The sequence below is a fragment of the Dama dama genome, chromosome 5 (genome assembly GCF_033118175.1).
Source record: "Dama dama isolate Ldn47 chromosome 5, ASM3311817v1, whole genome shotgun sequence".
Classification (NCBI taxonomy): Eukaryota; Metazoa; Chordata; class Mammalia; order Artiodactyla; family Cervidae; genus Dama; species Dama dama.
In genome coordinates this window covers 99378586-99405612 of record NC_083685.1, presented here as the reverse complement: position 1 = coordinate 99405612, position 27027 = coordinate 99378586, and the positions used below count along the sequence as shown (strand labels likewise).

At 41.6% G+C, this 27027-nt stretch overlaps 1 protein-coding gene across 1 annotated transcript; it reads left to right on the top strand.

Moving 5' to 3' along the window:
• Positions 1 to 973: 973 nt before the first annotated feature.
• LOC133057227 (myosin-1) lies at positions 974 to 25525 on the top strand. The gene is made up of 39 exons (XM_061143484.1): positions 974 to 1031; positions 2716 to 2959; positions 3059 to 3202; positions 3307 to 3463; positions 4552 to 4579; positions 5332 to 5446; positions 5533 to 5625; positions 5751 to 5814; positions 6463 to 6561; positions 6655 to 6758; positions 6911 to 7049; positions 7242 to 7360; positions 7451 to 7600; positions 8851 to 9021; positions 9802 to 10111; positions 10205 to 10272; positions 11340 to 11427; positions 11512 to 11629; positions 11930 to 12053; positions 12142 to 12278; positions 12374 to 12629; positions 14459 to 14701; positions 14794 to 14970; positions 15048 to 15193; positions 15439 to 15529; positions 15621 to 16010; positions 16607 to 16733; positions 18530 to 18648; positions 19058 to 19254; positions 19980 to 20163; positions 20442 to 20607; positions 20695 to 20819; positions 21219 to 21527; positions 21614 to 21817; positions 22127 to 22252; positions 22340 to 22510; positions 22782 to 22886; positions 23005 to 23100; positions 25281 to 25525. Exons 2-39 carry the CDS (start codon positions 2756 to 2758, stop codon positions 25431 to 25433), a joined length of 5817 nt encoding a protein of 1938 aa, XP_060999467.1. The 5' UTR covers positions 974 to 1031; positions 2716 to 2755; the 3' UTR covers positions 25434 to 25525.
• Positions 25526 to 27027: the final 1502 nt, after the last annotated feature.

Genomic DNA, 27027 nt, shown 5'->3' with positions numbered 1-27027 from the left:
ATGTTACATATTTAGACAGAGAAATGCCCTGTTTTCTAGTGTTTTCTATGGTAAGTTTCATAGAAGAAAACAGATGTCACAAGCAACTTGCATTTAAAAAATAAAAGTGAAGGAAAATGATTTTGCCAGCTTGGCAAAAATGATTTGACAATGAATCAGAAGTGACTAACCAAAGGAAACAAAAGAAGCTGTCTATCTTTGGCTGCTCTTCATGAAGTTTTAAAATTAAATTTCCAGGCATCCTTGAAAAAAAATACAATAAATTGGGAGAAAAAAACCATGGCTTCTTGGGAGAAACTATCTTTTTCTGATGCTCTGGTCAAGAGCAGAAACTTTCCTCCCTAGTATAATATCTGCAATTGTGCGGGCAGTTGAAAAGACTCCCACAGGCGACTCAGTGAAATACAACAGCAGCAGGCTACAAAGTCCAGGGAACCCAGCTCATAGCTGTCTCTGAAACAACACCTTACATTATTCCAAAGGCAGCCACTTTCAGGTTGCCAACATCTCAACTTATTTATAGGAGATTGATTTATACACTTAACCCAATGTGAGAGGAAATATTTCTAATTATATCCAAACATCTTTAATATGAAGGGAATTATGCTTGGAGACCTTCATTGCCAAAAACACGTTTTGCCAAATATGATTTAAGAAAGAGGAGGAGGCGACGTGTTTTCCATATTTGACCCTATAAAAGTACCCTGGGGATGAGTATGACTTGTCTTTCCTCATAAAGCTTCAAGGTAAGTGTGTGTGAGGACAGGGCTCTGTCTGAAGGGCCAGCAGGGATGCCTGGCTGCCCGCATGCATGCCACACATCCTGGCTCCTGCTGCCCCTGGGAGCCCTTCCAGCGAAGCACCAACTTACTCCACAGCAATTTTAATTAGATGTTTTGGTGTTCCCAGTCACTTCCTGCTTCTCAATTCAGAATCATTCTTGCTACTATTGGGAACTGTTCGCATTTAATCACAGGACATTTGCTCTTTTTCTTAACAGTTCTGACCCACTTCAAGGTTGCATCTCCAAGGTAAGGCACTGGCTTGTTTTTCTCATTCCTTGCAAGGTGTAGGAAACCTTCTGCAGTGGTTTGGAGAATGGTTGAGGGGAAGGGCTACAAAATAAAAGCATTTCAATTTCATGGCTGTTCATGCTTCTCTGAAAAACTCAGAGGGAGACTTTAGAAACTGGTTCTCATTAATCAGTATCTTTTGCAATAAATAAAATGCTTCAGGAGTTTTTAGATACATTGTTTTTTCTATTTCCAGCATTGCAGATTATCTTTTAAGTAATTCAATTACAATATGCAACACAGCATTTCACACCATTATTGCTCGTTTACAGAGAAAATGTAAATGTCCTATATTACAACTTTTACCACTGTATATAATATAAAAACCCTTGAGATGCAGTGTTACTGGACTAGTAAAATGAAGTGAATCTTTGACTTGGAAAAGTGGTTGAAATCTGCATGCTGTTTCACACTCTTTAAAATGAACATTTAAAAAAATATATGATACGAAAAATGATTGTGAGCATTTTTAGTAGGACAAAAGATTTTTAAAAAATATTTTTTACTCTGGACCATTTTTAAAGTCTTACTGAATTTGTTACAATATTGCTTCAGTTTCATGCTTTGGGTTTTTGGCCCCGAGGCATTTGGCATCTTAGTTCCCCGACCAGGTATCGAACCTGCATCCCCTGCACTGGACAGTGAAGTCCCAACCACTGCACTGCCAGGAAAGTCTAGACAAAGGATTTTAATTGTGCTATCCAAACCACTGTACTTGAATAGAAAAATATTGAGAAGACTACTCAAGTGCTTTGAGTTTTTCTCAATAAAATATCTTTTTAAAAATTATAAAATAGGTTATATATGATTCTTATTGACAGGATTAATAAATGTTAAAGTGACAAGAGACAGATTTTGAAAAGAAAAAGTTTCCTGAAATTTTTATGAGAATACTAGTAATAAAGCAAGAAAACTTAAGTAATAACTAATGTCTTTGAGAAATACTAAAGACAGGTGAAGAAGCTGAGTTTCTCAAAATTATGGCACAGGAACAAGAGTAGTGGATATAAAAACAGGATATTTTTAACTGAACAATGCAAAACAAAGCTCCTCACATTTATGCTTTCCATTATTATTAGGTGGTCCTAGTAAATTCCAAATCTATAATGAAAAAGTTTTCACCATGCACTAAATAGTTCCTATAACTTTAGCAACATAGTTGTATTGATCTTTTAATTTATAAAGCCAACTCTGATCCCTACCCACACCCAGCATGTGTTCTAAGAGGTGTGAAGGATGCTGTAGAAGGAACATACTCCCAGCCTGCAAAGTCCCTGTAATCTGATTGGAAGACAGGTGAAAGAACTTGAGAAATCCCTGCTGTCATTTTAGGATTGTGTTCTGTATAAGCTGATGATAGGCACCTTTCTTTTATGGAAAAGAAACAGAGAAAGGAGTTACAATATCGTGTAGAAGATGAGCCAGAACCAACAGTCTCTTGCCAAATAAGTATCTGTCATCAATGGTACAGAACACAGACTGACATTTCACCTCCAGCCAAGCCAGGGAGGTAGTCATACCCAACAAGAGGCTAGTGTTCAACTTGTCAAGGAATAAGGTTGGGTTTTTGTTGTGTTTTTTTTAAAACATGAATCTAATGGTCCAGTTTCTGAATTTCTGTAATGTTTTCTTCCTCTGCCAGGCAGGGTCTTTGACTGGGCTGCCATCAATAAACTGCAGCCATGAGTTCAGACCAGGAAATGGCTATTTTTGGGGAGGCTGCTCCTTACCTCCGAAAGTCTGAAAAGGAGCGCATCGAGGCCCAGAATAAGCCTTTTGATGCCAAGACCTCAGTCTTTGTGGCGGACCCTAAGGAGTCCTTTGTGAAAGCAGTCGTGCAGAGCAGAGAAGGGGGGAAGGTGACAGCCAAGACCGAAGCTGGAGCGGTGAGTAGAGCATCTGGAGGGGATGAGATGGGGCTCCACTGCCAGTTAGGGGAGCTGACACTTATTTATTGACCTGGCTTCTCTTATTTGACTTGACAGACAGTGACTGTGAAAGAAGACCAAGTCTTCCCCATGAACCCTCCCAAGTTTGATAAGATCGAGGACATGGCCATGATGACCCACCTGCACGAGCCCGCTGTGCTGTACAACCTCAAAGAGCGTTATGCAGCCTGGATGATCTACGTGAGTTTGTTCTCATGGCCCCTGTTCATGCAGGCGGTTAACATTCTGAAAACCAGTATTAGTGTCCTCATGAAACAATTATATTCCTTTTTTTTATGGTGCAGACTTACTCAGGCCTCTTCTGTGTCACCGTCAACCCCTACAAGTGGCTGCCCGTGTACAATGCAGAGGTGGTGACGGCCTACCGAGGCAAAAAGCGCCAGGAGGCCCCGCCCCACATCTTCTCCATCTCTGACAACGCCTATCAGTTCATGCTGACTGGTACGAGCCTTGGCTATTTTTCATACAAATTATTTCACCATCTATAATCACAAAACGGTGAAGCTAAAACATACAAAGACCCTTAGAAATAACCAAATCCAAATCCAAGCCACTTAGTTGCACACCAAAAGTGAGGAAAGAACAGACACGCATACACTGTCAAGTGGGGAAAAAACCTCGGTTCTCCTGATTCCACCTCCACGACTTTACCAGACCACGCTGCTGCTCCAACCCAATTAAGTTTAATTTGTTTACAGTCTCCTTGCTGAGAAATGCATGGTTCATTTTATATATTCAAGTAATAAAAAAGGTTAAGTTAGAGCTGAATAGTATTGTCTGAACAGAAATGAAAAATATATGTTCAATCAGTTTAGTACCCAAGTTTCTTGTTGATTTTGAATTAGACGGTTTAAGAAGTATTGTTATGTCTTTAAAGTTATCAGAACCCAATTCAGAGATAGCAGCCTCTCTCTGAATGAAATGGTACTGGGGGACTACAGCATTCAAATGGAAGTTGCTACTGGCCCCTCTCCAAAGGACTTTATTCTGATTAAGGCATCCTCTCTGATCTGTCTTTGACCCAGTGGCCTACTCTGGGAAGCCTGATCAGAGTTAGGGTTGCAGTCTGGGATCTTGCGACAGACAGATGTGTGTTTGTGTGTCTGTGTGAGATTGATCCATTTAGAAACTAAATCTCAATCTTGGCCTAATTAACACTGTTTGGAACTATGAAATACAGTCTGAATCCTTAGTGTACTGTGCATTTCTCAGTTATATGCATTTGTCCATGAAGAGCAGGCCACTGGAGCCTAGAGATAACAACTGTGCCTCTGGAAAGAATTGCTCTTTCCTTTAAACCAGAAGGACACACTTTCTGTGGAGTTCAAAGAGTTTAAAATGTGACAACATTTTAACGTTTCTCTTCCCCAACTTGAGAGATATAACAACATCACATGTACCTTTATAATAATATGCTGAAAGATTCTCCTGAATATGACATTTATACTCAATGCCCTCAATGTTTCCCTGTAGGAAGTTCTGTGTAAGTAACTGGTAGATAAGCTGATTGTCCACTGTTTTTCTTCTAGATCGAGAGAATCAGTCTATCTTGATCACGTATGTATTATTATTCTGACACTCCAATTTTACTTTCACTGGGAAAATTACTAATCAAAGGAATAATTAGTTCATGCCCCCATACTAAAGCAATGGCAAATCAGCCAGGAACTAAATATTGTTATTACTTATTATAGGGTTCGGATTGCATCTGAATGTAAAATAGCAATGTCCCAAATTACATCATTTGCTAGACCAACCTTAAAAGTCCCAGAGCTTTCCAGGGATTAGATGTAGAACGCTATGTCCGCACATGGCCAGAACCCAGTACTGGACAGCAAGCATATACACCTTCTAAAGGTTGGACACTTTGTGAATATTACCAGTGGTTCATTTCAAGGAATGTCTATTCCTTCAAAGACCTAACTTGGGAGTTTCTTTAGTCTAAGGAAGCAAAAGAACGCATGCATTGCTTCAGAGAGTTTTTACTAATCATTTCATTTTCTACATAATGGTTGAGTAGCTGCTTCTTGGACTCCTCAAGCCCTCCTCAGCACATAGAAGAGAGTCTGACACATTTTAAGTGCTCAAGAAACAAGTGCTGCATGATTAATGATTGAATGTCTCAGCTTTTCATCAATGTAAAGCAACAGAAATAATATGAGATAAACACGGGCTGAAGAGAAAAACCTAGGGGGCTCTGACAAAGACATATAAAGACAGGCACATTGGATAGTTAAGGGTGATGAGGGAAGCAGTTCCACTTGTCATAGAGCTTAAATTCTCACATATATTTGATAACTGTTTGACAGCGGAGAATCCGGGGCTGGGAAGACTGTGAACACGAAACGTGTCATCCAGTACTTTGCAACAATTGCAGTCACTGGGGAGAAGAAGAAGGAGGAAACAACTTCAGGCAAAATGCAGGTGGGTCAGGTTGCCAGGTCAGCGTGTGGGCTGTCAGGTGAGAAACTGCCAGGCCCCAGATGTGAGCACTGCTTTTGCCTTGGCAGGGGACTCTGGAGGATCAGATCATCAGTGCCAACCCCCTGCTGGAGGCCTTTGGCAACGCCAAGACCGTGAGGAATGACAACTCCTCTCGCTTTGTAAGTCTCTGGTCACAGAAGGGTGTTCTTTTAGATGCCAGAGAGGGCTGTCTGTGTTATTATTTCAATCTCTTTTACTGTGTGCTTCCAGTTTTATATATAACATCGTCTTTTTCACTTGCAAGGGTAAATTCATCAGGATCCACTTCGGTACCACAGGGAAACTGGCTTCTGCTGATATTGAAACATGTGAGTAACAGGACCTCCTAAGCAGAATCCAGAGTGACAGTGATGGATTGGAGGGACATCTTACAACTCCTGCTGGGCCTGGAGCCTGTGCAACACCACTCACTGCCAAACATGCCCCTGGGAAATGCCAGTCTAAGTAGAGCGAATGGTGTGTTTCACCCACTTCAGTCAGGGGCTGCAGAAACTGCCAGGAGTTGCTGGGCTTGTCAGAAGGATTCCAGCCTCACAAGACATTTCAAATTTTTCTAAGAAAGGACTAAGATTAGGGGTGCATTAGTTGGGTTTAGTGTATGAGATTTCTTCCTTAGTGTGAACTTGATAAATGTTGCTCTTAGTAATAAACCCCCTGTTATAAAGTGAGCAGAGACCCTGAGGAGGAACAGGTTATCAAGAATCAATTATACCCAAAATGTCAAGGATCCTCTGCATGAGAGGTGAATATGTCTTGAGCCAGAGAACATGAGTTTCCTTCAAGAGGGGTAAGAGTAACCACAGTGATAAAGACAAAATTATGTGGTACCTCATGGGACCATTCAGCTGAAATCACAAGGGGCCAATGAAATTTTTAGTTACTGACCCCAAGAACCAAAGTCACTTCAAGAACTTTATCAGTTTTCCCTCTAATCCCATGTCCACTTGCCATTGCAGATCTTCTGGAGAAGTCTAGAGTCACTTTCCAGCTGAAGGCAGAAAGAAGCTACCATATTTTTTATCAGATCATGTCTAACAAGAAGCCAGAGCTAATTGGTATGCAAGAACTTAAATGTATTAAGTTAAAAGCTAACATCTTTACTAGTCCCTTCTAATGCAAAACATACACCCTGAATTCTATGTACCCAGAAATGCTCCTAATCACCACCAACCCATATGATTACGCCTTTGTGAGTCAAGGGGAGATCTCAGTCGCTAGCATCGATGACCAAGAAGAGCTGATAGCCACAGATGTAAGTTTCACATGCAGTTTTTAAAATGAGCTGTTATATATGGGAATGACAGTGACAACCCTGCTGTAGGTGTGATTCAGGACACAGTATAAAGTCTCCTGAATAAGTTCGTGTCTTATGTCCTAATTCTGTCTTCTCATCTCTCCTGGCAGAGTGCCATTGAAATCCTGGGCTTCACTTCTGATGAAAGAGTGTCCATCTACAAGCTCACGGGGGCAGTAATGCATTATGGGAACCTGAAATTCAAGCAAAAGCAGCGTGAGGAGCAAGCAGAGCCAGATGGCACTGAAGGTACCAAATGAACCGCCAACTGGGTTAAGCGAGAGAAAATAGGCAACTCCAAACTCATGTCTCCTTTACACCTGAGCATCTGATGGACACACAAACCAAACCCCACATAGCAGTGATTCCCTCCTTACTCTGCCCCTAGGTGTTGTGGGGCCACAGTAGGCCATGCTGGATGTCTGAATTGTGTCTTTGCAGTTGCTGACAAGGCCGCCTACCTCCAGGGTCTGAACTCTGCTGACCTGCTCAAAGCCCTCTGCTACCCCAGAGTCAAGGTCGGCAATGAGTATGTCACCAAAGGCCAGACTGTGCAGCAGGTAAGGGCACAACCTCTGTGAGTCACATCCTTCCCAGGCCTTCACATCATGCCTTTATTAATGGCCATGATCATTACTTTGTCCATGAAGGTATATAATGCAGTGGGTGCTCTGGCCAAAGCCGTCTATGATAAGATGTTCCTGTGGATGGTCACCCGCATCAACCAGCAGTTGGACACCAAGCAGCCCAGGCAGTACTTCATCGGGGTCTTGGACATTGCTGGCTTTGAGATCTTTGATGTGAGTAAGCAGAAACTTTGCTGGAGGAAAACTTACAAATCTTGCTGCCACAGTAAATGTTTTTTAAAAAAATCCATGAAAATAGCTACACTACAAACTGAACTGACACTTGAAAGGAGATCAAAAGTGCATGAAAGGACATCAGCTTTGGGATAAGATACATGTGGGCTCAAACTGCGCCTCTGTGAACTTAGATAATGAAAATGGTATTGACCCCAAACAGGGTAAATTCACCTAGGACCTGTACAGAAAGCTCCAGATAACACACTTACTTCTGTAAATCTTTTGCCATTACAAGATTTCTGGATTTAAAGACCTAAGCACTGTCCCCCAGCACATAGTTTATCATTTAGTAAATGATAAAGAAGGTGATGAGGGTGACAATGTCAGAAAAGATGGCCACGGGGAAGATAATGACAAATTCAAAGCACAATTCAGAGATCCTCACCTGCCCTCCATGGCCAGTCTGCTGCTGCTGCTGCTGCTAAGTCGCTTCAGTCATGCCCGACTCTGTGCGACCCCATAGACGGCAGCCCACCAGGCTCCGCCGTCCCTGGGATTCTCCAGGCAAGAACACTGGAGTGGGTTGCCGTTTCCTTCTCCAATAGAGCCAGTCTAGGGGATGGAAATGGCATGGTAAAGACACTCAAATTCATCTGCCTAAGACAGAATACCTCCCACACAGTTTATCCAAGTCTCCTCCCCAACAGCAGTGTCTCAGGTGTGTCTGATCCAGAGGTCCCATCTCCACACCTTTCTCTGAGTGCACTCATAGACACTGGATGAGATTTTCTGGGTTTAGGAACAAAACCATTTTCAGAAATCCTCAACCCAACATGGGAAGAGAGGAATAATCTTGTTCCAAGCAACAATATGAAGAGTAATCCACAAGTTTTCAAATAAGAGTGCAAAGGACAGTGCAAACCTGCAACCTCTTTCCCATTTCCCTCTTACTTCACCCCCTAGAAATCTGTTTCCTGTCTGTAAGGATATGCTTAATCTGGACATTTCATGTAAATGGCATCATAAACTACGTAGAGCTTTGAACCTGGCTACCTTCACTCAGCCTAGTATTTGCAAGGTTCACCCGTGTCTCGGAACCTCTTTGACCTCTGTGTATGGGGACATCGCTCTGAGTCAGGTTGTGTTTTCATGCAGGGAGCAGTTAGGCTAACTGTGTAAGAAGAGTCCTTTCGAGGAGAAGCTGTTATCACGAGAAGAATGTTCATTTGTATTTTCTACTTATTTAGTTCAACAGCTTCGAGCAGCTGTGCATCAACTTCACCAATGAGAAACTGCAACAGTTTTTCAACCACCACATGTTCGTGCTGGAGCAGGAGGAGTACAAGAAGGAAGGCATTGAGTGGGAGTTCATTGACTTCGGGATGGACCTGGCCGCCTGCATCGAGCTCATCGAGAAGGTTCGCTTTCCTTTCTCAGACCACAGGTCACCCTGCTGACCCGTATTTAAAAGAAAATCACAAATCTCACTGCACACTCTGGTAAAAGGTTTCTATTGGTAACTAAGATCAGGGAAGGTCCTTTGGCCAACTCTGAGGGAGATGATCTCAGATGAAAGGAGACTGAGTCTTTCCTAGAGTCCAGAACTCTACCCTTCCTCATAGTCTGATGACAAGTCTGATTCTTAAACCATCTTTCCTTATTAAAGAGCTCTGAGGAGAGCATGATTCACTTATTTCTTTGTCAGTTTTGGAGTCATCACTGCTGGCATTTGAAGGTGGAGTTCCTAATACTTTAAAGCAGGGGCTCTCAGTTGTGCCAAAGACCCTGCAAGTACTGAGTAAACCTGCACATTCCCCTAAACTCACTCTTAGAAATAGTTTTGGGTAAGGGTGGGGTAGAGCCTTGGAATCTGAATTTTTACCAGGTGTTTCTGACACAACCTATTTGCAAGTCACACTTGGAGAAACATTGCTCCAAGGCTTTGGGGCAAAGACACAAACTCCACCGGAGGTCCTTCCTTATTCATCCTACTCCCCATCATATCCCAGAGCCCAGCACACACCTGGGTGTTGATAGGCACCCAATTAATACTTGCCATTTAACAATTTCTGACCGAAGAAATGAGTTTTCACTAACTAAAGAATGATACGATATATTTACTCAAGTCAGATCAGAATGCTACCCATTATTTCTGCAGGCAGGCAATTCAAGTGGCATGTTTCTTTTCATTCTCTCAGCCTATGGGCATCTTCTCCATCCTGGAAGAGGAGTGCATGTTCCCCAAGGCCACAGACACCTCCTTCAAGAACAAGCTTTATGAACAGCATCTTGGAAAGTCCAACAACTTCCAGAAACCCAAACCTGCCAAGGGCAAGACTGAGGCCCACTTCTCCCTCATTCACTATGCGGGAACAGTGGACTACAACATCACTGGCTGGCTGGACAAGAACAAGGACCCCCTGAATGAGACGGTGGTTGGGCTGTACCAGAAGTCTTCAGTGAAGACTCTGGCTTTCCTGTTCTCTGGCGCGGCATCTGCAGAAGCAGGTAATTACCAACAGAATTCATCTTTATTTAAGGTATAAAACTGAGACAAAGAAAGCCTATACTATGAGTGCCTGTGGTTTCTCTTCCCCTCAGAGGGCGGTGCAAAGAAAGGTGGCAAGAAGAAGGGTTCTTCTTTCCAGACCGTGTCTGCTCTTTTCAGGGTACGGACTCCATTTTCTCTAATTAGATTCCGGAAATTAAATACTAATTTACTGTGTGGGGAAGGGGAAGTAGTCTTGCAAGTATTCTAGAACTGAATGTAACTCAAGAAGACAGGGCAGCAGAGGCAGTAGCACTGAGTCTCTCAGGAAGGTTTGAGGTAACTTGGAAGAGATAGTCAGCAGATAGGAAACACAGGTGCCAGAGGTCAGACTCAGTATAAGATAGTAAAATTTAATATTGGGGCTGGGAAATATAGTCATTCGATACTTAAAAGGTTCTTCTTGGAAAAGCAAATCAGGAGATTTTCTTGAGTTTCTGGGGGCGTCTAACTGAGGTAGAGGCTTAGGTGTATCTTGGCACAGAACTAAAATGAGTGGATTTTGAAAGGTGAGGATAGAAAAATAGTGGTAGGATTTGGAGGCTGTTCTAAAAGAAGAAAATAAGAAATCAGAAAAGGTGTGCTAAGAAACACCTCTTAAGGAAAATTTATTTATCTTTTCAGAATTCTATCTTTAATAACTGAAGTTTCAGTTATTCTGAAAACTCAGGATTTCCATAGGGTGAATGATCTCTCACACTTGGTAATATGGCTGTCCATTTTCTGCCAATTCCCAGAAGCAGGCATTGTAAGATCCCTTTCTATGAAACCAGCAGGAGAGCACAGCTATGTAATTATAAAGAATAAATGTGTGCTAGAGAAGCAGATACAATTGAAAAGTTGGGAAAAGAAAGAAAGGGGTGAGTTGGAGGAAGACTCTGAATTTGTAAATCAGACTCCATATCTCGGTAAAACATAATGGGTGGAGTACTTCCATATGTTAAAATGCCATAAATTTACAACATATACTAGAAAATTCTATAGGAATGAACAACCACTTCAACAGCAAGTTTATAATGCACAAAGATAGGGAAAGTAGAGCTATTTTCAGAGACAACCCTTGGCAAATTCAATCTAGATACTATTCACTGGAATTAAACAAATGTCATGGATGGTGACAATTATGTCTATACATATGAATGCATAAAAATGGTGCATTTTTAACCAGATATGCATATGGGTCCACAGGAGAATCTGAATAAGCTGATGACCAACCTGAGGACCACTCACCCCCACTTTGTACGCTGCATCATCCCCAATGAAACTAAAACTCCTGGTAAGGTACTTCTGATACCCAGACAAGCTCCAGCGTGACTTCTCAGGAGACTATTCTATGGAAAACATATCTTTTTTCTTTTAGGGGCCATGGAGCACGAGCTGGTCCTGCACCAGCTAAGGTGTAACGGCGTGCTAGAGGGCATCCGTATCTGCAGGAAGGGCTTCCCCAGCAGAATCCTGTACGCAGACTTCAAACAAAGGTCAGACTTTCTCACTGTGAATTATTTTACAAGGTTCTTGTTATTGAATTTTTCAGTGAAATAAGCTTATCCTTTATAACTTCTATTACAACTGGAAAAAGCAACAAATTTAACAAATTCCATATTGATATACCAAAAGTTTGACACCCTTTGAATATGCAAAGAATAGATAAAGGGGTAGATATGATTACTTGGTTATGTGTGTTAGACTACCCAGCAGTTCAACTGTTTCTGTAGTAAGGCAGAAAGAGTTCTTGTTGGTGACAACAGCTATATCACTTATTTGTTTGGCTCAAACAGATACAAGGTTTTAAATGCAAGTGCAATCCCTGAAGGACAATTCATTGACAGCAAGAAGGCTTCTGAGAAACTCCTTGCATCCATTGATGTTGATCACACCCAGTATAAATTTGGTCACACCAAGGTAATAGTCTCTAAGGCCCACCTGGCACTATGTCTGTCCCTTTGGAGTCTGTATAAAGTTTCTGATCTGCAACTCTGGCCATGCACAGGTCTTTTTCAAAGCTGGTCTTCTGGGGCTCCTAGAGGAGATGCGAGATGAAAAGCTGGCCCAGCTGATTACCCGAACCCAGGCCAGGTGCAGAGGGTTCTTGGCAAGAGTGGAGTACCAGAAGATGGTGGAGAGGAGGTACTATATGGGAAACTTTCTAACCCTATCAGCCTATGACCTGTAATTCTGTTTCCTGATATACCTGACTTTGAACATTTCTGCTCCTATCACAGAGAATCCATCTTCTGCATCCAGTACAATGTCCGTGCTTTCATGAACGTCAAGCACTGGCCTTGGATGAAGCTGTATTTCAAGATCAAGCCCCTCCTCAAGAGTGCAGAGACAGAGAAGGAAATGGCCAACATGAAGGAAGAATTTGAGAAGACCAAAGAAGAGCTGGCTAAGTCAGAAGCAAAAAGGAAAGAACTTGAAGAGAAAATGGTGACTCTGACACAAGAGAAAAATGACCTGCAGCTCCAGGTTCAGTCTGTGAGTATCAGAATCCATTGTCTACTATCTGATGCTAAAATTCCAATTCAGCAGCTGCTAGGGGACAGTCTAGATGGCACCTTATTGAGGGACTGATCACCAGTCTTTCCTAATTCCCATCCTCAAAGTGTTCCATAAAATTTCATATGCAGTACTATGAACAGCTCTGTCAGAGGATTCCATGCTGTTGAGAAGAGATTAATAAGAGTGATTTTCCTTTGCCCCTGGTGTTTTTCCTAGCAGAATACGGGCAGGAAATAAAGTGATCTTTGCTCCCTAAGATTCTCCCCACTGAAAAATGCAAATAAGAACAGTGAAGAAAGAACAATATAGACAGTGAAGAGGGTGGAGACTTTATGATGAAAATGTACCAATTGGAAATCAATATTGTGAATTTTTAAATCTGTGGCCCCCTGGCAACTTCCCTCTCAACTATCTCTTTAGGAACCCTCCAATACCTGAAAAAATAAGATCATTGCCAAGATAATGGCAGTACTTTCTATAAATAGTGTCCATTAGGCAAAGCATGAGCTAATGCTCTTGTTCTGATGTCCTAAGAAATCTCCAGAGGCTTGAGAAGAGATATTTGGTGAACACCACTGTCTATCCCATTTCTGTGACCCAAATGACAAGAAAATTTCAGCTGCCACCAATGAAATCAACAACAGAAATGTTAAAAGTTACTCTCTAGTTCTCTGAATTCAGAAGGGAATCTACATTGCTTCTAGGGAGTGCACAGGTTTTAGACACATAACTAGAAAAAATAAAAGTGAATTATAAATACTTGGGTTGGCACTGTGACTTCCCTTGTGGTTTATGGAGTCCAAGGTTTTTCAAACTGAGGACAAATTTATCATACCTTCAAAAATCAAGGAATAACTACATGGGAATTAACTCCTCCCAGTATAATATGCTCCAACCATTTCTTTTCTTTTTTTTTTTTTCATTTACTAAACCTTTCTGGAAAACAATACTAAATAAAGACAGCTAACTGAAATTATGGGAATCAGGTTTGGGCTTCCCTGGTGGCTCAGATAGTAAAGAATCTGACTGCAACCATGGGTTATCATGTAGGGGAGTAAAAAAATTTCATTGACCCTCTTAGGGTTCCTTGGCTAGGTCTGAAAATTAAACTGACAAAGATAGATTGATAGGAGAAAAACATACAAACTTTATTTTTATGTATATATGTAAGCCTTCACAAGAGACTGAAAACCCAAAGAAGTGACCAGAACGTGAAGCTTCTATACCTTTGAGACAAAGAAATGATAAATACGTGAAGAACTGACAAGACAAGGGGGCCTGGACTGGGGTAATAAGTGATGAAGAAACAGAAAGATAAGAGTTAGTTTAACAAAATTTGTTTATACAGCCTTCTCAGCCCTAAATTCCCCATCTCTTGTAATAAGAATGCCTTCTTCCCTCCCAGTACAGAGAGGGGAACTTCCACGTAGAAGGTTAATGACTTGTTTCAGGGAAAAGGGGCAAGAGGAATAGTTCAGAGTGGTCTTCCTATTTCTGCTCTTTTCTCAAACTCCTTTAGCTTAAGATATTCATTGTGCCAAGGTAACATATTTTGGGTAGTGTATCCTGAAACTCATCATTAGTAAGTTTATTTTATTATAATTTCACCAGGAATTGTAACTTAAATTCCTTTTAAAAAATCTCCAGTGCCTTAAATACCCAATAAATATTTCCTAAATGATGGAAAACTAATAAAAATTAACCTAAAGCTTTAAAGTACAATTTACTTATTTGGTTTCAATTCTTAATAAAATCTGAAAAGGTCCACAGAACAAGACCTAAAAGTGTCTACTATCCCTTCTCAGGAAGCTGATGCCTTGGCTGATGCAGAGGAAAGATGTGACCAGCTGATTAAAACCAAAATCCAGCTGGAGGCTAAGATCAAGGAGGTGACTGAGAGAGCCGAGGATGAGGAGGAGATCAATGCTGAGCTGACGGCCAAGAAGAGGAAACTGGAGGACGAATGTTCGGAACTGAAGAAAGACATAGATGACCTTGAGCTGACACTGGCCAAGGTTGAGAAGGAGAAACACGCCACAGAGAATAAGGTATGAAATACACTTCTACACAGCATATAGAGACTCTGCCATCTAATTAGGCTGCTTTGCAGCAGAGATAATCTCTTTCTTAACCTTTCTAGGTGAAAAACCTCACAGAAGAGATGGCAGGTCTTGATGAAAACATCGCCAAGCTGACCAAGGAGAAGAAGGCCCTCCAGGAGGCCCACCAGCAGACCCTGGATGACCTGCAGGCAGAAGAGGACAAAGTCAACACTCTGACCAAAGCTAAGACCAAGCTAGAGCAGCAAGTGGACGATGTAAGTCTATGACTGTCAAGGAAATTTTCTTTGAAAGTAGCTAAGCAATTCTTTGACTCAACATTATTTACATTCAGCTTGAGGGGTCCTTGGAGCAAGAAAAGAAACTTCGCATGGACCTAGAGAGAGCCAAGAGGAAACTGGAAGGTGATTTAAAACTGGCCCAAGAATCCACAATGGATATAGAAAATGATAAGCAGCAACTGGATGAGAAACTCAAAAAGTGAGTATGAGAGAATACGATTGTAACCTGCTCATTGTCTGGATCTCAAAAATATTACTTCACGGCACACAGAAAAAAAAATAACATCTCTGACTTTTGATTTAATGAAAATGGTACATTTCTGACTTGTAAAACACCCACTTAGCACTTCCTCATCACCAGCCACACAAAAATGTTCAGTTACACATAGAAAAGAAGACTGGCAAGAGGACACGGCATGAGCTAACATGCTGCTCTCCTAACAGGAAGGAGTTTGAAATGAGCAATCTGCAAAGCAAGATTGAAGATGAACAGGCCCTCGGGATGCAGTTGCAGAAGAAGATCAAGGAGTTACAGGTAAGTCCATGGTTTCCATCAGCCTCATGCAACATGACAAAATTACCAAGTAGCTCAAAGGAGCTCACAATGAGCTTCTCCCCACCTCCAGGCCCGCATTGAGGAGCTGGAGGAGGAGATCGAGGCCGAGCGCGCCTCCCGCGCCAAAGCAGAGAAGCAGCGCTCAGACCTCTCCCGGGAACTGGAGGAGATCAGCGAGCGGCTGGAAGAAGCCGGCGGGGCCACTTCCGCCCAGATTGAGATGAACAAGAAGCGCGAGGCCGAGTTCCAGAAGATGCGCCGGGACCTGGAGGAGGCCACGCTGCAGCACGAGGCCACGGCGGCCGCTCTTCGCAAGAAGCACGCGGACAGTGTGGCCGAGCTGGGGGAGCAGATCGACAACCTGCAGAGGGTCAAGCAGAAGCTGGAGAAGGAGAAGAGCGAGATGAAGATGGAGATCGATGACCTGGCCAGCAACATGGAGACTGTCTCCAAAGCCAAGGTACAATCATGATTTAAGTCTTAAAAGAGATTTCTGTGGGACAGGTGAGAGCGAGCCTTTCAGGAATCACTAGCAATTGGCAGGATGAGACTATGACCAGAGGCTAGTGGCAGGAAGGGGTAACCCCAGTGTGATGGGGCTGAATGTTCCCTCTTAGATGAGACTAGCTGTATCCCAAGACTGTGCATCCTGAAAACTCAAGTTCCTTCCAATAAAAAATACAATTCAATGGTATACTTTGAAATTTTAAAAACACCTCACCTTGAGTAGGCTCTTTGTTTTCCCCTTAAGCACAAATACATAATTTCTCAAAAAAAAATTTCATGAGCTGAATTATTGACTATCACTATTCTCATGTCACAGATAAGCCAGCTGAGTAAAGGTTTGAGTCACAAGACAATTTCATGGCAGTAGGTTTAGACTGTTACCTTATGACTCTTTCCCTCACAGTCTAAGGCCTCAGTTGGTTTTGTTTGTAAAGATAACTTATTCTCAAAGGAAATGAGTACAGCAGCTCCTATGGAATCCTGGGATTACTACAGATTTCCATGATCCAAATACTTGAGATGATGCCATCTACCACTTTTTGAATGCAGGGAAACCTCGAAAAGATGTGCCGCACTCTAGAGGATCAACTGAGTGAACTTAAGACAAAGGAGGATGAGCAGCAGCGGCTGATCAATGACCTGACGACTCAGAGAGCGCGTCTGCAGACAGAATCAGGTGGGCATCTACCAGTCCTGACTTTGAATGACCAGTTTACCTTGGATTCTCAACTGGCTGATAAACCCTGCACTGAGTTACTTGAGGTCATGGGAGGTGCTGCTAATATGAACACCTTAGCTACCACTGGCTTGGATATGTATTCACCAATGCAATGGACATGAACTTGGACAAACTTTGGGAGATTGTGAGGGACAGGGAGGCCTGGCATGCTGCAATCCACAGGGTCATAAAGAGTCAGACATGACTGAGCAACTGAACAACAACAACAGTATTTACTTTCATGTTTCAAAATGCCTCCACACATTAATTACTTTTTTACCCTCATTAGTCTGTGTAATGTTATCCCCATTTTAACGATGTCAGATTATGATAGCAGAGAAATGACCTGTCCAAGAATGCTTACTCCAGTCTTTTCCCTGAAGTCTTGACAATTTCTGGTAACACCACAGTTAAGTAGGGAACTATTCAGGACCACAGTCTAACCAGGAGCGTGCAAGTGAGGTTCAAAGAGTTCTGATTATTCAAACTGGAGAGTCTCTGCATTTACTCCTCCCTGTATATACCAACTTGTCCAACTTTCTACCGAAGTTCTGCCTCCCCAAGTGAGAGGTAACGAGATGGAAATTGCTTTATGGGTCATTTGAACCAGTAAAGCAATGGGTAGATCAAATTGTTGGAGAACCACTTTTACTCTTTCATATTCATTCAAATATTGTTCTTTCTAGAACAAAACTCAAGTAAGGTTTTTATTACTGTTATACAGGTGGTAAATACATTTCATGAAAAGAAAAAATTGTCTTCTCAAAGAATCAAAATGCCCCTTGTAGTTTCTTTTCTTCATTACATGTTTGCTCCTGGTAATCTAGTGGTATGAAAAAAATTGGAAGTTGTGCTTCTTATTAAATGTTAAAGAGCTAAGGCTTCCAGGTTATCAGTTCAAAAATGGTGCTGAAAGTGTTTTCCCTCTTTTTAACATAATACATTTGACCCTTGAACAACATGGGTTTGAAGAGTGAATTATTTTCAATAAAAATGTACTATACGTGAATTATTTTCAATAAAAATGTACTATAATACTAGGTGATCCACAGTTGGTTGAGTCCATGGGTGTGGACAGAGAGGGCTGACTGTAAAGTTATAAATGGATTTTTAACTGCTCAAAGGGTTGAAATCCCTTGGCTGTTCAAGGGTCAACTGTTTGGTGTATTTTCAAATTATGATGCTTAAAGAATGGGAGACAAACTTAAATGACACTTAGTTTAGGAACTGATTTGTTATCCACAAACCAACTCATTCTTGGGGTGGAAGGACACTTGACTGTCTCAATATAAAAATTCTTCTAGGATTTTTCTTTGAACATCAGTTCAAAGGGTGCTGCTCAAAGTCTCCTACATCCCACAGAATAAATTCTGTTTCAGTCAAGTTTCAATGGAAGGTAAACTAGTACAACACCATTGCCATAGACAAAAAACACTGGAATGCTTTTTGTTAGTCTGATTTATATTTCTTTTCACATATTTCTTCATCAATTTCTACTATGATCAAACAATTTTAAATATATCCTGAAATCTTTTATGTTGCTCAGAAGAGTGTAATCTGCCTTAAAGTCTTCCCTACTTTTCATTTTTCACATGGATGTGCTCACCAGGATTGAAGTAGAAATTAGTGGTTTGCTGTAATCTGCACTCTGCATCATGTTTCAACCCTAGCTCCCTTTCCCCTGCTCCAGTTTGTAACTTAAGAGTTTTAATTTCCAAAGTAAGGTTGAGTTTTCTGGTTCTTGGTCTTTATAGGTGAATTCTCACGCCAGCTAGATGAAAAGGATGCACTAGTTTCTCAGCTCTCGAGGGGCAAACAAGCATTCACACAACAGATTGAAGAACTGAAAAGGCAGCTGGAAGAGGAGATAAAGGTTAGCCCTACTTATTACTGTTGTTGTTTCTGTCATTACACTTGCTTTTAAGGTTGTTTTCTGCTTACTTCTACAGATTTTCTTCTGGTGGCCTACAGGAGCTTAGGGACTAAATATCACTTTATTTATTTATTTATTTTTATCAGAGCATCTGTGCTGTTTTATTTATTTTTTTCATTTATTTTTATTAGTTGGATGCTAATTACTTTACAATATTGTAGTGGTTTTTGCCATACGTTGACATGAATCAGCCATGGATTTACATGTGTTCCCCATCCTGAACCCCGCTCCCACCTCCCTCCCCATCCCATCCCTCTGGGTCATCCCAGTGCACCAGCCCTAAGCACCTGTCTCATTAAACATCACTTTAAAGATGATAAAATTAAGTCACCAATTGCTATGTTCTCAGGCCAAGAGTGCCCTGGCCCATGCCCTGCAGTCAGCCCGTCACGACTGTGACCTGCTGCGGGAACAGTATGAGGAGGAGCAGGAGGGTAAGGCCGAGCTGCAGAGGGCAATGTCCAAGGCCAACAGCGAGGTGGCCCAGTGGAGGACCAAGTATGAGACAGATGCCATCCAACGCACGGAGGAGCTGGAGGAGGCCAAGTATGTTCTAGACTTACTTAAAATAGAAATAGAGATAACAATCAAAGTGCACCTGATATTAAGTACCACATGAACAAATGCCCATTGCTCCCCAAACAAAAACTTAGGAATAGATCATGCATGATATAAACTTAAGCAAGTAAAACAAATACTCTAGGTTATCTAGGAAAAGAAATTAAGTTAGAGGGTAGAAGGAAGAAGGACATGGGCAACAGGAAGCTGAATGATTATTTTTTAAAAAGGAAACTTTTGATGTCATCATTCCTACACAAGTGTATATAGAATAAGAGTCAATTGTACGGTCTTGAGCTTTTCCTCCTTCTTAGTCACTAATGGAAAAATTGATCCAAAGTGATAGGTATGTAAGAGAAAAAAACATCTGGCTTTAAACCACAGCTCCTCCTTTGAGATGTAAAAGTACAGCTACTTGTAGAGGGAAAAAGAAATCTATTGTTAAAGATTAAAAAGGAGACATTAAATTCTGCAATCAGAAAGAAAACATTTTTATATAAAGATTTAAATGCAATCAAAAGTTCAAAACTGACCTTAACAGGGAGAATCTTATTCTACAAAAAGTTTAAGGAAGGGACCTGCTTATTCAAGAGAAAACTTAAGCAGAGATCTAGTCATTTATTCTGTGAATACTGTACAGCCAGACAGGAATGATAACATTTTAGTGGATGCCTTAGAAGAGTATCTGTGTGAGCATTTATTTCACATTTTAGGAAGAAGCTGGCCCAGCGTCTGCAGGATGCTGAGGAACACGTAGAAGCTGTGAACGCCAAATGCGCCTCCCTTGAGAAGACCAAGCAGCGGCTCCAGAATGAGGTTGAGGACCTCATGGTTGACGTGGAGAGGACAAACGCTGCCTGTGCAGCCCTGGACAAAAAGCAAAGGAACTTCGACAAGGTAACTTCTGCACCAATTTCTGCCTCAGCATTGATGTGTGACTGAGGGCAGCTGGTCACCTTCCGTGTGCCTGTTCAAACCATCCAAGGGCTGTGCTTAGCAGCTCCTGCCATAAGTAGGTGGGGAGGAGGGGGGACTCCTATGGTTTCTACTCTTCTCATTCATAATTATTTTTCAGTCCCCGACCATCTCAACTCTGTTTGAAAGCTGCCAGAAAAAATGGTTTCATCCCATCCAACCTTCTCCACCAAATTTCTTGACCATTCCTTGCCCCTCAGATCCTATCAGAATGGAAACAGAAGTATGAAGAAACTCATGCTGAACTTGAAGCCTCCCAGAAGGAGTCTCGCTCCCTTAGCACAGAGCTGTTCAAGATCAAGAATGCCTATGAGGAGTCCTTAGACCAACTGGAAACCTTGAAGCGGGAAAATAAGAACTTGCAACGTGAGTGCACCTTACCTTTTCTTCAACAAAGAACTTGAAAGAATGTTTTCCTCACTGAATGAATTTTTTAATTTTTTTCACCAACAGAGGAGATCTCTGACCTCACAGAGCAGATCGCAGAAGGAGGGAAACGTATCCATGAACTGGAGAAAGTAAAGAAGCAAGTGGAACAAGAGAAGTCTGAAATTCAGGCTGCTTTAGAGGAGGCAGAGGTACACATTTTACTGTAGACTCTAAAACCATTTTGAGAGCAACTGAGATCAAATACATGCAAGAACAGGTGAATCAAGAGAAAAGAAAAATAATTTCTACTCTGTAATAATAAATATGAGGATGGAAAATTGACCATGCATACAACAAGCATAACTGGACATCAGAAACTATGCGCTAGACACTGAGAAAACAAAGATGAGGTCAGGGCCCTGAATTCCAGGGCATGAGCTAGGTGGGAAGATAGAATTATATAAAACCAACAACTCCACATTGCAGAAATTTCTGTAACAGTGGAATAAAGATGCATTATGGTAGCACAACGGTAGGAGCTAATTCTTATCTCCAGAATACTAAACACTTCCATTCCCTGCTAACGTCACTCCCTTGCTGTTGTTAAGGCATCTCTTGAGCATGAAGAGGGAAAGATCCTGCGCATCCAGCTGGAGCTGAACCAGGTCAAGTCTGAAATTGACAGGAAAATTGCTGAAAAGGATGAGGAAATTGACCAGCTGAAGAGGAACCACATTAGAGTCGTGGAGTCCATGCAGAGCACGTTGGATGCTGAGATCAGGAGCAGGAATGACGCCATCAGGCTCAAGAAGAAGATGGAAGGAGACCTCAATGAAATGGAGATCCAGCTGAACCACGCCAACCGCATGGCTGCTGAGGCCCTGAAGAACTACAGGAACACCCAAGCCATCCTCAAGGTAAATGGGTTCAGGAGATGGTCCCAGTGCAGGTGGGTGACTGCAGCCCTGAGAACAAGGTGTCTCAATGACCATTCATTCCACAGGATACCCAGCTCCACCTGGATGATGCTCTGCGGGGCCAGGAGGACCTGAAGGAGCAGCTGGCCATGGTGGAGCGCAGAGCCAACCTGCTGCAGGCTGAGATCGAGGAGCTGAGGGCCACCCTGGAGCAGACGGAGAGGAGCAGGAAGATGGCAGAGCAGGAGCTCCTGGATGCCAGTGAGCGCGTCCAGCTCCTGCACACCCAGGTGGGCATAACAGAACAGCAAAAGATACTGGAAGTGAAAATCTTGCTCTAATCTCCATATTATTTAAAAATGTATTCACAGTGTTATATGGGGGGTTAAAGTTTAAAATATGTAATGTTTTTGAATTAACAAATATTTTTATTAATATGAACTATGACATTCAGAGTTGACTGTCTTGTAAAAATATATGGAACAAGAAGGGATACTAATTAGTTACCTTAATTAATTAGCTTGTGGGTTCATTAGAACATTGGACACCCTGATTTTGCTCTCATGTATTAATATTTCTAAATTTGGCATTTTAACCAGAACACCAGCCTGATCAACACCAAGAAGAAGCTAGAGACAGACATCACTCAAATCCAGGGAGAGATGGAGGACATTATCCAGGAAGCTCGCAACGCTGAAGAGAAGGCCAAGAAGGCCATCACTGATGTGAGCAGAGGGTCATGCCAGGTCGTCAAGCTAGAATTTTTATGGCCTGTCAGCTCTCTCAACTGGTTTTGTGTTACTGTTAATCAGGCAGCCATGATGGCTGAGGAGCTGAAGAAGGAGCAGGACACCAGTGCCCACCTGGAGCGGATGAAGAAGAACCTGGAGCAGACGGTGAAGGACCTGCAGCACCGCTTGGACGAGGCTGAGCAGCTGGCCCTGAAGGGTGGGAAGAAGCAGATCCAGAAGCTGGAGGCCAGGGTGGGTCTTCTGATCAGCCTATGCCCATCTCATTCTAATCTAATGCATGATTTTTTTTTTTTTTTAGAACCTCACACTGTTAGTTGATGTGGGGCATACAAAGATTCAGAAGAGATATTCTTTGTGAGAGCTTATAAAGGGGGTGACTAGACTAGGGCATCGTATACTACATATAAAGCAGAGTAAAAGCAGCATATGGTTCATCTGAAGAAGAAATCCACTGAGTGAATGGACCACAGTGAACGTCTCTAAAATACTCATCTTCTTGCAGGTACGTGAACTGGAAGCAGAAGTTGAGAGTGAACAGAAACGCAATGTTGAAACTGTCAAGGGTCTGCGCAAACATGAGAGAAGAGTGAAGGAGCTCAGTTACCAGGTAAGGAAAATACCCTGTCTCTGTTTTCCCCTCAGCTATAAGGGATCAAAAACCAAATAAACAACAAAATGGGATGGTATCTGTCCTTTCAAGAAACTCACTCTTGAAAATATTTCAGACTGAGGAGGACCGCAAGAACATTCTCAGGCTCCAGGATTTGGTGGATAAACTGCAAGCAAAGGTGAAATCTTACAAGAGACAAGCTGAGGAAGCGGTGAGTTCAGACCCCCTCAGGGTGATGGGGCTGCCTCCTGTTCTCAGATATATTCAAGCCAATTTAGTTCAAGGGGTGAAAGAAATAAGGGTAAAATAAGGAAGGATCAATGAAAGATGATTCAATGAAAATGTGACAAATGAACAGAAACTAACCACTTGACGAGATAGGGGAGAGTGTTCAAGGAAGGAGGAACAGCAATGCCAATCTACTGAGTGGGAAAGAGCCTGGTCTGAGAGGTGGAAAGAATAGGGGAACAGCAATAGAGATCCCCTGCCCTGGGCAGGGGGTGGGTCATGGGGTCTTCTAGGCAATGATAAGAAGTCTGGTTTTTATTTGAGGTACAGTGGAACACTGGGGAAGTTACAGCAGGATTTAAGCTGGGTTGGTCATGCCCTGATTTATATTAAAAAAAAAAAAAAAGAATTCTGACTACTATTGGAGAATGGATAGTGAAACAGCACTATTAGGTATAAGAAGATGTTTCACGAGAATTTTCAAGTGGTCCAGTGGCTTGTGGAGAAAACAGAAGTAGAGAGATTCAAAATATATTTTGGAGGTCAAAACTAGAAGATATACTAATAGGTTTTTCTTGGAAAGACAAAGAAAGGAAAACAAGGATAATTAATCACATTTGTGATTTGAGTAACTAGGTGCATGACATAAATTTACTAAAATGAGGAACTAAGGAAGGAACACATGTAGGCCAAGAAGGAAATAGGAATTCTGTTTTGGAAACACTCTTTGAGATACCATTATACATACACAAGTGAAGGTGTCAAGTAAACCTTTAAATATCAAGTCTCAGAAGGTCTTGGTTATATTCCAACCACTAGATCCTCAGCATTCCACCTCACCTCATTTCCTCAGCCTGTGAATTATCTGAACTAATAATAAAAATATGAATTTCCCAGGTATAAAAGTATGAATAGATACATACCTAAATATCACAAATTAGTTCCTCTGACCATCTCTGGTTTTGTTTTCCCCCTGATCTAAGGTCTGAGAGAGAGAGAGCGAACATTTCTCTGGCTCCTACTCTTTCACTTACAAGAGGGCCATCTGGGGGTTTTCTCAAGCTCTATTTTTAAGTGACTCAAAGTTTTCTAAACCTTCTAAATTGGAAAGCCTTACTTTGGACAGTTCTTAATGAGCCTTTAAAAAAAGAATGACTACTAGAGACTAAATTAGAACTGGCCTTCTCAAATTTACTGCTATGTGTTCAAATATTCATGTAATCAGGGAACACATAGACTGTCTTGGCAAACAACTTCCTGTTTAATTTTTAAACTGCATTAAGTGGCAATAATTTATACTCAAGTGACAATAATAATTTACGGGGCTTCCCTGGTGGCTCAGTGGTAAAGAATCCACCTGCAGTGCAGGAGTCACAGGAGATGAAGGTTTGATCCCCGGGTCAGGAAGATCTCCTGGAGAAGGACATGGCAACCCATTCTAGTATTCTTGTCTGGAGAATCCCATGGACAGAGGAGCCTGGCAGGCTACAGTCCACAGGGTCGCAGAGTCGGACACAACCAAAGCAACTTAGCATGACAATAATATATAGTCAAGGGTGCTAGCTTGGTATAATACAAATTGTATACATGTATTTTTAAGAGGTCTGGTTCCATTCTCAGAATTCTGGGAGGTAAGGGGAAAGAATAAGAGGCTGGAAAGCTGGCATATTTAGCAGTAGTTTGGGCTTCCCTCATAGCTCAGTTGGTAAATCATCTGCCTGCAATGCAGGAGACCTGGGTTTGATTCCTGGGTTGGGAAGATCCCCTGGAGAAGGAAATGGCAACCCACTCCAGTATTCTTGCCTGGAGAATCCCATGGACAGAGGAGCCTGAAAGGCTACAGTCTGTGGGATCACAAGACTTGGACACGACTTAGCGATTAAACCACCACCACCACCTAAGATGTTTAGATGTTATAAAAAGAGAACTTTTAGTTAGAACAACTTGGAGACAAATGTCACCTGTCCTTCCTTGCTACCCATGACTTCAGAAGCATGAGAGAAGTTAATTTTTTTTTTTTTTAATTCAAGAGCATTTCTCTAGGCTAAAAAAAGGTATACTAGAGTGAACCATTTTTAAGTAATAAATTCAAGACCCACTGATCTAACAAACTAGAAATTTTGAACTTTTCCCCCTCTTAAATGTATTTCCATTTATTCTCAGGAGGAACAATCCAATGTCAACCTCTCCAAATTCCGCAAGCTCCAGCACGAGCTGGAAGAGGCCGAGGAACGGGCTGACATTGCTGAGTCCCAGGTCAACAAGCTGCGGGTGAAGAGCCGGGAGGTTCACACAAAAATCATCAGTGAAGAGTAACTCATCCAAATGCTAAAAAGTGACCAAAGAAATGCACAAAATGTGAAAATCTTTGTCACTCTGTTTTGTACTTATGATTTTTGCAGATAAAAAATTTATCTGCAAAGACCTTGTGAGTCTCTTTTTTACACCGTGTCAGTTTATCCTTTGGTGCCACAAGAAACAAACATATTACTTATAACTTATGGAGAAGTGTTTAGTCACCAAAAATAAAACATGGAACGAGCAGCCAAGCCGGTCCCTGTTAGGAAGAGCCCTTAAACACCACATGGCCCTGTGGGAAGAGCAGGTAAAGCCTAGAGGCAGATCTTAGACATCCAAAACAAGAGTATGCAGAGCCGAGTGTAAATTGCACTTGGCAAAGCATCAGCTAGTTATCAGGAAAAAACGATTTCTCTTAGTGAGTTTACTGACCTTCTTCATAAAACGGTAGGAAATCCTTGATCCTAAGACTGAGAACAAATAAAACACCAATTACCTACATAAAAGAAAAGAAAAAGTTGAAAAAAAATTGGAATCGACATGCAAAAGTATTTAAAATGCAAACTATATCCACTAAGTTGGGACTAGGACCCCTTGAGAGGGAAATACGTTCTATAGATTTTCTGGAATTGTTAGTTTTTTTGCTCCCTACAGATGTTCTGCTGTTTGTTTTACTGAGTCTTCTCAACTGCTAAGAATGAATATATTTTCAGTAGTTCTGTCTCTGGAAATTTCTGTACTTTTTATAAGGCTTTCTCCTAGTACTTCTACTAGCAACAGAAGGTCAATTTATATTTCCAAAAAGTCGGTTCCCTGCTGTCATTATTTGATCTTTTGGTTCCTACACTGTGCCTCTCTACAGTGTACGACAATTACTATCATTACTCTAATTGGTATTACTACTATAGATTTACATGTGCTGAGGCCAGCATGGGCCTTCCCCTTATTTTTCAGGCAGGGAGCAGGTTAAAGAGCATTATCTTGTCTATTAGGAGTATATACAACAAAGGTCTTACAAGAACATTACACACCTATTTAAAAGGAATAATACAAAATAAAATGTTTTAAATTACATTATCTAGTAGCTTAAGTTACCCAACTGTATCCTCTGGACCTCAGCTCCTGGGGACGATTCCCTCCAGGGTATTACACACCTCCATCTGCTTTCTATCAATCATTAGAGACAACTGTTTAATGCTACACCTCGAGTTGCACTTTAAAATACTTTATAAAGCAGCTTTTAACAGCCCTTAATATATTATTAAATTCTCTGCCAATTAAATCTAATATTTAAAATCTAATATTCCAATCTCACATTGCCATTTCATTTGGCTACTGACTTAATGAGAAAAATGAATAGGAAAATGGACAAATGTTAAGCAAAGAAACAGGAAAGAAAGGTAGACTCTGATAATGGCAGCCAGTCTTAGTGGGACCTCACTGAATACTGACTCTCCTGGAAAACATGAGATTCTTCATGCCCCCTGGAACATGCTCCACCTCTTGGCTTGAACTAAAATCTGCCACCCACCAAGATCAGTGCTTCTCTGGAAGCACTTGTAAGAGCTGACCATTATTCTCTATACTTTAAGAATGCATTAGTCCTAAGCTA

Bases quoted from the DNA above. Each gene is read 5' to 3' on its own strand.
- LOC133057227 (XM_061143484.1), top strand. From the start codon at position 2,756: ATGAGTTCAGACCAGGAAATGGCTATTTTTGGGGAGGCTGCTCCTTAC. The intron at 15,194-15,438 runs GTGAGTATGAGA...CTCTCCTAACAG, and splicing joins CTGGATGAGAAACTCAAAAA to GAAGGAGTTTGAAATGAGCA. The intron at 16,734-18,529 runs GTGGGCATCTAC...TGGTCTTTATAG, and splicing joins GCGTCTGCAGACAGAATCAG to GTGAATTCTCACGCCAGCTA.